Source organism: Lagenorhynchus albirostris, chromosome 3 (assembly GCF_949774975.1).
Source record: "Lagenorhynchus albirostris chromosome 3, mLagAlb1.1, whole genome shotgun sequence".
Classification (NCBI taxonomy): Eukaryota; Metazoa; Chordata; class Mammalia; order Artiodactyla; family Delphinidae; genus Lagenorhynchus; species Lagenorhynchus albirostris.
Window position 1 is genome coordinate 79,772,331 of NC_083097.1, and position 12,268 is coordinate 79,784,598.

The 12,268-nt window shown below is 41.9% G+C and overlaps 1 protein-coding gene across 1 annotated transcript in view; it reads right to left on the reverse strand.

Moving 5' to 3' along the window:
* CHD1 (chromodomain helicase DNA binding protein 1) overlaps nucleotides 1-10,966 on the reverse strand; it is a 74,894-nt gene extending 63,928 nt beyond the window's left edge. The window contains exons 1-2 of the mRNA XM_060143328.1: nucleotides 10,543-10,966; nucleotides 8,294-8,491 (exon numbers count right to left, since the gene is read on the reverse strand). Coding sequence (XP_059999311.1) covers nucleotides 8,294-8,346 — 53 coding nt within the window. The 5' untranslated portion in view covers nucleotides 8,347-8,491; nucleotides 10,543-10,966. The remainder of the gene's footprint in view (nucleotides 1-8,293; nucleotides 8,492-10,542) is intronic.
* Nucleotides 10,967-12,268: the final 1,302 nt, after the last annotated feature.

Below are 12,268 nucleotides of genomic sequence, written 5' to 3' on the forward strand. Positions count from 1 at the left end.
ACCACATCATTTCTGATCAATAAGATTACAAAGTTCAAAAACTCCATGAAGACTTCCCATATAGCCCATTACCTCACTCCAGTAATTTGCCCAATTCCATTTTCTTTCACCTCACCTGAATGCCTATACGACCCCATGAGTTTGAGCATAGTCACTTGATTGTGTACTTAAACTTGGCTATTCCATTATCACCTCTAGATCAAAATAATCTTTCTGCAACTTAATTTATAATTTCAAAACATGGCAAGATACTGAATGACTCCAGGTAAATAGTTTCATATATATTCATATAAATTTAACATGCCTATACATTTCCATGGGAATTTTGTTAAAATGAAAATTCTGATTCAGTAGATCTGGGACACAGAGGGCAACTTTTAGGGTAAAGGAATCATTCTGTACAGTACTGGGGTGGAGGATAAATGATTCTATGCATTTGTCAAAACCCATGAAACTGTATATCACAGAGTAAATGTAATATATGCAAGTTTAAAACATAAACCCATGTGACTGAGGATCCCAGGATAGAATGCAAACTGATATATGAATCTAACTATTACAAACTTATGACATAACCACACTGAAGGGGATGAGGGGAAGAAAGCTACCTCAAGTAACTTTGGAAATCAGTGTTCTGACTAGAAAACATAAGGCTAAATGTAATAGGAACTGTATACTCTACATAAACACTGTATTTTAGTTGGTAAATCTGTTTCTTCTGGGAGTATAGTCTAAAAATTCTGAAACTACTTTACTTGTATACTGAGGTTGGAGTGCATGCATGGTGGATGGCAGATGGTGGGAGCCAAGTTTCTCTCTACTAGAGATGGAAGTTATGAAGGTACAAGAAAGGAAGATTAGGATGAATCCTGTAGTATAGGATTAGAATTGGAGACAACAGTACTAATTCATGTTTACCCTAATATGCACACAGATGGGGGCTTCCCTGGTGGCACAGTGGTTAAGAATCCGCCTGCCAATGCAGGGGACATGGGTTCGAGCCCTGGTCCGGGAAGATCCCACATGCCACGGAGCAACTAAGCCCGTGAGCCATAACTACTGAGCCTGTGCTGTAGAGCCCACGAGCCACAACTACTGAGCCTATGCGCCGCAACTACTGAAGCCCGCGTGCCTAGAGCCCGTACACCACAATGAGAAGCCTGCGCACCACAACGAAGAGTAGCCCCTGCTCACCGCAGCTAAAGAGAGCCCACGCACAGCAACGAGGACCCAACGCAGCCAAAAATAAACAAATAAATAAATAAAATTTTTAAAAATGCACACAGATGGACAGACCCAGAAACAACTATAGATACACATGGTTTAGTATATATAAACATCTATAGATTGATATAACTCTGTCTGCTCTGTCTACTGAGAGGACTTCGAAGCAGTGACACCTGAGTAGCAACCCAGCACCCAAATCTTGGTTTCTAATTACCCTTTTCTCCAATAAAAGAAACCAGCTAGGGCTCTTTGGAGAAATGGTTGATTCTAGGGCAAAAGAATGGGAGGGTGTAAAAAGAACACAGAAGCCAACTTGAAAGCGTTCCCAATGGGCAAGGCTAAAACAATTTGAACAATAAAATTAACCTACTGGATTATAACCCAAAGAATAAAATATACATAATAAGTCCGTGCTTATATAAGTGAATGACAGAATTAATGAGGGAGAAATTATTTCTTTATAGAAGAATTCCATTTAATATTATGTAGTTACTCCCTCCCAGCAGGAGACAGAACTTAATTCCCACCCATGCCACCACTCACATCCCTTGAGAGTGGGCTAGACATAGTGACTTACTTCCAAAGAATACACTATGGAAAGAGAAAAACAGTAACTTTATAGTGGAGAAACCTGGCAAATACTACCTTGGTCAAATGATAAAGGTTAACATCATCAGTAATGTCAAGTGGATATTCTGCTCCCCATATGATGTGACCAGTAGAGCACTTCATCTCTGTGATACTCTTTCTAAAAACTGGTAACTGATAACCCTAGTTTATCCTAGCAAAAAAAATCAGACAAATCCAAATTGGGGGATGTTTTATAGGATACCTGGCCAGTACTTCTCAAGACTGTTAAAGAAATTAAGGAAAGACTTAGAAACTCTCACAGATCAGAGGACACTGGGGAGAGTTAACAACTGAATGCAACATGGTACCCTGGACTGAATCCTGGAATAGAAAGAGGGCATTAATGGAAAAACAATAAAATCCAAGTAAAATCTGAAATTTGGTTAATAGTTGTTTGGTATTTTTTAAGACGTTTAAAAAGGCTATAAATCTGGTTTCCCCTTCTGGAGAATGGTAAACATAGTACTAAATACATCACAGGAATTTTGGAAGGAATAGCTACAATAAATTAATGTAATGCACCATGTACACCATGGCTCAGTCAGAGTAAGAGCTCAATAATTACTGGTTGCCATTATTACTGAGAAATGAAACGTACCCAACTTCTTGCTTGCATGGCCTATGACACAGTTCTCTGGGGGGTTCCCAGAAAATAAAAAGCATGTATAATGACATCAATAACAACAAGTAGCAAGGTGGTGAATGACTCCATGCAAACAGCTTCATATATAATGCATATGAACTTATTATGAATACATATCACTTGGGAATCTTGTTAGAAAGAAGATTCTGAGTCAGGAGGTCTGGGGTGAGGTCCAAGGTTGAACATTACAAACAAGCTCCCAGGTGATGCTAATGCTGCTACACCAAGTACCACAACTGGAGCTATAACTTTTCTACTTCTGTAATGTTTTAAAATTTTTCATAAAAAATACAGAAAAAAGTTTTCGCCACCAAACTTTATGTCTTCGCCACAAATACTTGTATTTTTAAACACAGAACTGTACCAGCTATAACCCGCAAGTCATCAATATCTTAAATAAGCAATGACTTAACCAGTATAAAAAAGGGGCAACTACACATTAATATTTGCCCCATTATCTCACGCCTGTGAAGATAAAAATAATGTCTTTGAAAGTCAAATCACATACAATTCTCTTATCTTTACCAATTAAAAATTAGTCTAAATACATTGCAGTAATCTAGATTAACCACAATTTTCAGAAGTCCCGGGAAAATTTTAATTCCGTGAATTCGGTTTGGAGAGAGTAACCTATTACCAAAGCTCCTGATTAACAGTTTATTGAGTTTTTAAAGCATAAAAAATGATCTTAATAAATGATCTGAGATTCAGCAGCATGTACAAGATATTTGAGGAAAGAGAAAACTAGTAGGAAAAGATGAAGAAAGTACATACTGAATCAAGAAATAGGGATTAACAAAAAAATGAGATGTAAAACAGTCATACTTTCCTACAATTAATGACATCACAGTTAATTTTAAAAACCAGTTTCTTTAACTCAATGATTTCTAGCCATTCTGGCTTTGTGATTTCACATTTTCCTGTCTTCCTTAAAATGCTTCTTCGCAAAAACTTTTGAAATTTAAGAATTGAACCTTTCAAAAAACACTCTGAGGACTTCCCTGGCGGCGCAGTGGTTAAGAATCCGCCTGCCAACGCACAGGACATGGGTTCGATCCCTGGTCTGGGAAGATCCCACGTGCCACAGAGCAACTAAGCCCGTGCACCACAACTGTTGAGTCTGCACTCTAGAGCCCGCGCGCCACAACTACTGAGCCCATGCGCCACCGAGCCCATGCACCACAACTACTGAAGCCCGCACACCTATAGCCTGTGCTCCGCAACAAGAGAAGACACCGCAATGAGAAGCCCGCGCACCACAATGAAGAGTAGCCCCCCGCTCACCACAACTAGAGAAAGCCCGTGCACAGCAACGAAGACCCAATGCAGCCAAAAATAAAAATTAATTAATTAATTTAAAAAACTCTGAGATAACATCAAAGTAAGCTCAGGAAATACCATTCTATTGCCTTTAAAAAATGTTCAAATTCATTTATTGAAAGAAACTGATTTTGATGGCAAGAAATCTTGCTGGTATGTGTACACATAAAAGCAATGTTTCCAAAAACGGTATACCATAGAAGTCTTTGATAGGATACTAACAGATACATGGTGAAATATGCAGCCCTGTCTTCAAATTAACTTTGACTTGGTGTTCCTTAAATTTAACAGGTCATTTCGACTATCTGGCTTTTTTCTCAAAGCCTTTAAAAAGTGTTTAAGTGACTCTGAATTTCTAAAAATGAGATTTTCATTTAGAACATTTCCATTGATATTTCCTACTCACTGCCTACTCAAAACACTTCAAAAGTTGAGACCCAAAGATTCCTGAAGCTTAAAACAATTAAAATATTTTCAGTAAGCCAAGGAAATTTAATTGCAACAGAGTTCCTCTAAGTAAATATAAAATTTACACACATATATATTTAAAACATATTTATAAGTATATTAGGTCAAGCACTGTTAATGCTATAAAAAGCTATAATATATCAAGGAAAAGAATTCTTTTAGGGACTTCCCTGGTGGTCCAGTGGTTAACAGTCCACCTTCCAGTGCAGGGGACATGGGTTCGATATGTGTCAGGGAATTAGGGTCCCACATGCTGCAGGGCAACTAAGCCTGTGTGCCACAACTACTGAGCCCGTGCACCACAACTAGAGAGCCTGTGTCAGAACTACTGAGTCCATGCACTCTAGAGCCCACATGTCACAACCAGAGAAGCCCTCGCGCCGCAATGAAGATCCCGCGTACCGCAACTAAGACCCAATGCAGCCAAATAAATAAATAAATAATTTTAAAAAAAATTTCTTTTAGAATCAGGTCAATATAGCTCAGTTGCCAGCTCTAGATCAATTCTAAGTAGGTAAGACTGTTATAACACATCACCAAAATTTCCTTCACTCTGTGATAATTTTTCATAAGCATACTATATAGACTAAACAATTAAAATAAATTCTCAAATTTACGTGGGCAAATTTACATTATTGAAAATTTAATCTACAGGCAAGCAGAGAAATTACTTCTGAGTATTAAGCATTTATCAATCGTCTAAAAATTAGTAAAATGTAACCATGTATTTATGGTCTTTACCCACAAATCTATTTCTGGAGCAAATCATCATTCAAGTTAACTTTAAAATAAAAAATGTCTAACCAGGCTTTGAAAAACTTCATTACAATTAACAACAGAAATCTAGAGAGCTGGGAACTGATGCTTTGAAATCTTCCAATAGTATCTTCAGAAAGCTTAACTTCAGTTATATAATAAACTTTGTGCTAACTTGAAACTGAGGTACAGGTGCATCCTGACACACGTTTCTTAGTAAATAAGTTTCAAAATTGTCAGTTATAACATAGCCAGAGAGATGTTCTCCTGTGTATTCTTCTTCCTTTCTGTCAGTGGTTATGGAAAGGTTTTCACATCAAAAGAAGCAAAACAGACACTTTTGAGTAGAAAGCTAATCATACCAACTAAAAATGCCAAATGACTTCTTGCTTAATTCTACTTCGTTTCATAAATTTCCATGAAGGAAAAAAAGGAAATCTGAAGCAAAAATACATGTAAAAATTCTAGCCAATAACAATCAAATTCTACAGCATATATCAATTTTAAAAACAAGCATAGGGCTTCCCTGGGGGCCCAGTGGTTAAGAATCCACCTACCAATGCAGGGGACACGGGTTCAATCCCTGGCCCAAGAAGATCCCATATGCCACGGAGCAACTAAGCCTGTGCACCACAACTACTGAGCCCGCGCTCTAGAGCACGCTAGCCACAACTACTGAGCCCACGTGCCACAACTACTGAAGCCCCGGCGCCTGGAGCCTGTGCTCTGCAACAAGAGAAGTCACCGCTGTGAGAAGCCTGCGCACTGCAAGGAAGAATAGCCCCCGCTTGCTGCAACTAGAGATAGCCAACAAAGACTCAACACAGCCAAAAAAAAAAATAATAATCAATTAAAAAAAAGATGTGTGCTTTATTTTTTAAAAAAAGCATATTTCTCCCCTCATCACTCTATATTAATATTCATAGTTATGGTGACTTTTGGTTTTTGCAAGAAAATCCCTGTATCTATAAAGTTCACCTCACTCTTTTAACTAGGCACAATCTTTCTCTGTACTGCCTTGTTATGAAAGCTTCTGGTATGGGGGCACTGAGGCTTAGTAACTATGGTAGAGCAAAGGAAAAGGACAGCGTAACAGCAGAAAGGAAGAAAATGAAAGGAAAACAGAAGCACGTCTCCCTTCATCAGATAAACACCAAGGCAGTTGCAAGAACTAGATAACCTGACAGCCACAATTCTAAGAAGTACATAAAACCTATATGGTAGAAATCATGACTCAGAATAATTAGAGAATATACATTGCATTTACTTAAAATGAGTATGCATTGTAAAAGATTCAAGTAAACTTGATTTCACAGGGTTTAATTTTTTTTCATCTCTACTATATCAAATTTGATTTAAGACTCCCTCTTTGCTTTACATATGGCAGCAAAATACATAAAAGATTACTGGAAAAGGTAAGGGGTCAGAATATAACAGCATGTGATCTCTCTACATGCTCAACCAGAAGATTTACTCTCAAGAGTCTTATTTCCTATTTCGTGGGTAGTTAGGCTCCTGCGTTTCCCCTAGATATTTCTACCTATTAACCATTTCATTGTTCACCAACGAACAAGAGAATGTGAACAATGTGACTCTCCTATTAACTTACTCCAGTCAATATACCTGTAGAGATTGGAATCAAAGCTGAAACTCAAAGGTCTTCTAGTTTAGCCCTTCAACTTTGGCATTTCCAGTTAAACTCTGTTGTTAAATACTTTGTATATTAAGTAGTAGGATGAAACTTCAAAATCATTTAATTCAACTCTCCTTATTTTACAGTTCAGAAGTCATTCAGAGAACGAGTTAGTGCAGAGACAGGTCAACTCAGGTTTTGTAACTCCTAGACCAATACTTGTTCTACTAAATCATTCTGCTTCCCATAACTACTCCTTGTTTTCTATGATGTTCTTGTTATCCAAACAGTCTGCCTGTGAAACTGATAAAGTATACCTAGCATAACCAGAAAATCCCAAGCCTCAGGTCAAATACATATCCCACTGCTTCATTTTCTATCCAACATTTTCCTGAAGCCCTCTTAACTGCCAAAACTTTCCTGTTCCTTGTCCTTCACATTTCTCCATCACTGTAATTAATGTTTCAGTTATGTAATATTCTGTTATATAAAATATGATGCTAATTATAATAATATAGAGTGCTCATTATAGCAGGAACTATTTTAAGACCTTTACAGGTAGCATTTCATTTAATCCTCAACTTTAAATAAGATAAATAATACTATAATCCCCATTTTATAAATACAGAACTCTAAGTCTCAGAAGCTAAAAAATCTGCCCTAATTCACACAGCTAATAAGTACAACTGGGTAAGTAATCAGGCAGTCTGACCCCAGTGTCCATATTCCTGACCTCTCTATATGATAAGCATATATGATAAACATATATAACTACATGGGATTGCATTATTAACGTGGCTGGTAACTTAAAACTGGGGGGCTACAGAAGAATTTAAAAGTCTTTGTATTTGAAGAGGTTTCTTACACATTAAAATAGCTTAACATGGCTTACTCCCATAAACCATATCTTCTTTGCAAAGACATGGCCCACGTAAGAACTCTTAACTCAGTCATATATAATTAAAACTCAAATTTGAAAAGGTAATGGGGGAAAAAAGTGTTGCAGCAATACTCTAACAAATGTCCAGATCAGCAGTGTCCAAAAGAACTTTTGCCATGATAGAAATGTTTTCAATTTTTCTCTATTCATCACGGTAGCCACTAGCTACATGTGACTATTCGGCACTTGAAATGTGTCTAATGTGACTAAGTACTGAATTTTGAATATTTTGTAATTTTAACTAATTTAAATTTAAATAGCCACATGTGGCTACTGACTACTACACTGGACAGCACAGGTATAGAAGACAAAATGCCAGAAAAAAATGAGTAAAGAAATTCTTATGGCCTTTATTTGGAGAGTGCAATAACAGTCAAATCAATTTAAATGTCTTCCTTTACTTGCTCTAGTTTCAATTATTAACCCAAACAATATAGACCTCCAAAGAGATTTAAGTATCCCAAACTTTCTATATTTAAATTTCTCTTTGTGCATCTCAATGGAAAAAAATAATTAAACTCTGTATTTTCAACAAAGCTTTATTTATTAGAAACTTTTTAATGTTTGGAGAGCTAACAGTGAATCTGAAAACTCTGCCACCTATTAGAAAAACTAAAAAGAGTCACATAAGTTTTCAACTGTTTTCATAATCAAAACTTGATAATAAAGTACTTACCTTGACTCTCCACTACTGTTTCTAACACTTTCTTCATCACTGTGTCCATTCATTGTAAATATCAAGAAGTTTTAAAATAAAATATAAATCTTCCCAGTTTAAAAGACGAATATAAATACTGACTCCTCTTTGAATATCAAAAATTCACAGATGAATTTTCTTCAACATTCACAGGTTTCCTGGGACCCTCTGACTCACCTAAAAAAAAAAAATTAATAAACTGAGAAAATTTCCTGTAGACAAAAAGATAAATAAGTCTATTTGGAACTTATACAAATCTATCTAGGCCAACTAGATTAGAGGAAGGGGTAGGGGTCTTTTTCTCAAAATACCTAGGCTTCTATTAACTACATTCTTGACTACTTACTAGAATTTAGCACACCACTGCTTATTTTTGACAGAAAAAATTAAAATATTTGTGGAGCGATAGAGAACTTTTAGACTAATTGCAACCGTGTGTATATACCACACATTATAGATAAAAAACTAAAGCAAAATGGTAGTATATAACATATACATACGTTCCAAGAATAGAAAATAGTCTTATTAGATACTTGACCAAACAAATGAAATAAGGGGGAAAAAGGTTACCTTAACCAAGCACAAATTCCTATCACGAAGGACTTCGTATACCAGAGAGAGGGGAAGTGTTGAAAATGCTCACATGAGAACAGTAGAGTAAAAGTGTATCATGTAATCTTAGCCAAAAAAATGTACAGGTCAAAATAAATGTGTCCTTTCACAGGTAAACCGATAGCGCAGTTTTAAGTTTAAATAATACAGTATATATATCCAGTTTGGACATGCAGGGATTCCTCCGGGGGAAAAAGGTAACAGAATATACACTATGATCTTTTAAGTAGGGGGTTTGGGGCAGAAATCATGGACCAAGATACAACATTTCCACCTTTCAACATATCAGCACAACACTGGAGAGTCACCTACAAGCCACCCACTAATAAACAAAGGAGATCTCTGGCAGGGGAGGGAGAGGAAGAAGCGGGGGAAGGAGACGTCAGATCCTTCCCCAGCCAGAAAGTACCGAGACAGACGACTGAGAGCAGAGCTGTCCTCCGACCTCAGCAAAGAGAATTTACTCCTACGATTATTTCCATTCCACAAAAAAAGAGGGGGGAAATAGGCTGCTGCCAACTTAATCATAGCAAACTCTGCATCTAGATCGGGATTTTAATAATCCAGAAACTACAGTCCAGTAGACTTAGCAAGAATTGTTATCTAAAAATTATTTCACGCAACATTTATTCCTAATGTTAAATATTAATTCCAACTAGCCAAAGAGATTAACTATTAAACAATTAGATCTTAAAAATCTAGGTACTCTAACAAACTGCCTCTCCCGAAAGCCTCTCTTCATTGAGAAAGTTCACTCCTCTTTTCGTTCTTTCTTTTTCACCTCCCTTTCGCCCCTCAAAATGGCTTTCTCTGTACTTTGTAACTTCCTTTCTCCTCCTCATTTTCCTTCTCAGAGTTAAGTCCTCTTTCTGAGCCCCTTCTTACAACCGTAAGTTCTGAAGCTCCAAGCACCCGCAGCTCTCTCCTGCCTTTCACTCGTCTTAACAATGATTCTTCCCTAAATCGTTAAACCTCTTCAATTCGCCTTTTCTTTGCCCCGTCTTTTATCAGTTGCTTTCCTCCTGCTAAGTTTTCAAGCGGTTCTCGAAAGGAGGCTGGAAACCTTCCTCCCCCGTCCGTCGCAGCTTCGCTCCAAACAGCCGGCCACCCGGACGCACCCCCCCACTCCCATCCCTCCCAGGGCCTCCATCTCGGTCCCAGAGTCTCCCTTCCCGCCTCAAACTTCCTACAGACCCACCCCGCGCCCTCCTGGGCTCGCCCGGGCTGCTGCCCCCTCCCCCTCCCCGCCGCTCCCCACGTGCTGGGAGCCCGGGTGGCGGCGGGACCCACGCACCGGCCAAGCGCACAGCTAGCTTCTCGCAGCTTTCCCCTCGCGGCCCGGCCTGCCCCAGGCCGAGGAAGCCCGGTCTCGACCGCCAGCTGCACGCCCGTCCGGAGAGAGGATGCGGTCTTCGGCGCCGGCCTGCTCTGGCCACTCACACGCCCCCTGAGCGGCGAGTCCATCCGCCGCCGCCGGCCCTCTCAGACCGCCCCGGCCTATGCCCGGCGCCCGGCCGCTGGGCCGCCGCCCGGACACCGCGCCGCCCCCGCCCTCCGCCTGGCCAGCTCCCGTCCTCCCCGCCACATCCAGACCCGCCCGCCGACCCCCTTCTTACCGGCGGGCGTGCAGGCTTCGCGGGGCGGAGAGAGCCAACTCGATCGGCGGCCTCCCCTGTGCCCGGGCCCGCGGTCTCCGCCACCAAGAGTCCTCGGGCTCCGGGGGTTTCGGGGTAAGCAGGAGTCCGCGAGGGCGAGAGGGAAGGGGAAGGACGCGGAGGAGAAGGGGAAGCCCCGGCCCGCGGCTCCAACGCGCTATCCCCTGCGGAGCGGATCCAACAATCAATTCATTATTAAAGCACCAACGGCGAGGTCAGCAAAAGCAAGAAGTAACGAGTCGTCGTCTTCACCGCGGCCGCGCGCGCGCCCCCGCTCCCGCCGCTTATCGGCTCCCGGCAGCCGCCATGACGCCGAGAGAGCTAGCGCAACCGTCTCCGTCGTAGGCGCCTCCGCCGCCGCCGCCGCCGCCGCCGCCGCCACAGAGGTAGCCGTTGCCTCCGCCTCCCGCGCGACGTAAGCTTCTCGGCTCACTCCCCTTCCCCACTGGGCGCGAGGCGGGCAAGCGGGCGCGCGCACGCCGAACTCCACCAACTGGCGCGCGGATAGTGGGAGGGGCTACGTTTTGGAGTCGTGGGGCGTAGGAAGAAGACGATTGGTGCTGTGTCGGGGCGGAGGGCGAGTGCGCGCACGCGCACTGATGGGAACGCGCACGCCGGCCGCGCAGAGGCTGCTGGACTCTGGCTACCGTGGTGGGCCGTTGAGCCTTGCCCGGTTCCCTCCCTTAGCGGCCCGGAGTTGAATTCCGGGAAGTGGGAGCTGCAGGCTCGCTCCTTGCGGGTATGGAGGCTACTGTCACTCGGGGCGGTTGCGTAAGGACGTCACAACCGAGAGCCCGAGAAGGAACTAGGGAAACAGAGGGGTGGGGAGATATTGAAGACTGATGGGGCTTGGGGAGCCGCGGAAGGGCTGTGTTGGATAAGCCGAGGGGGCGGGGTCGAACGTGGGGTCGGTAGCCCAGGCCTCGGCCCCGCGCCGGGTCTGAGCGCCTGTCTGGAGAGGCGGGGAGGGGAATGCTGCGTCACACCAGGCAGCCTGGGAACCCAACTGTTGGGCCACTGTGGTCACCTCCCGCCGCCTCCTACGCTTAGGCGACCTGAGACAAAGGCTCCCTAAGGGAGGTGCGAGCCGGGCACCTGAGGAGGCGGAGAGAAAACAGAGACCGAGTTGTTGACACCCTGTGACCCTTCTTGACTCATTTGTGGGTAGACCGTGCCCGGTTCAGGAATAAAACGTGTAGAACGTTTCCAGGTCGCTTCCTGAAGGGCTGGTGGAGGGTGCGGTGCCAAATCACTACAAAAAATGCAACACGAGAGACGTTAGTAACTGTCGCAGGTTAGCGTACTGCAACTTAGTTGACGGTTTCTTTCATAACTGTAACTGCGGGCCTCAGTTACAACCTTTTAGATCTGTCCAAAGAAACACTACCTTTTCAAGCACGGGAGTGTTCCGCTTCTCTCCTTTAAACCATTTTTTTAAGTCAGAATTATTTTACACTTCATTATTTTTCTCGTCCACAGATCAGTCTTGAGTCAGCCCAGGTTAATGATAATTTCTGAAACTTTCTAATCCCATTCTTCAGTTATTTGATCTGATATAAAGGACTGCCTTCCAAGTCAAATGAGTTTGAATGCGGTAGCTTCATTCCCAAAATAATTATTTTCACATGTGGGAAATATTCAAGTTTTAGTCTACTGTCTGTTTAAACAGTTTGTTCCGAGCCCTCAA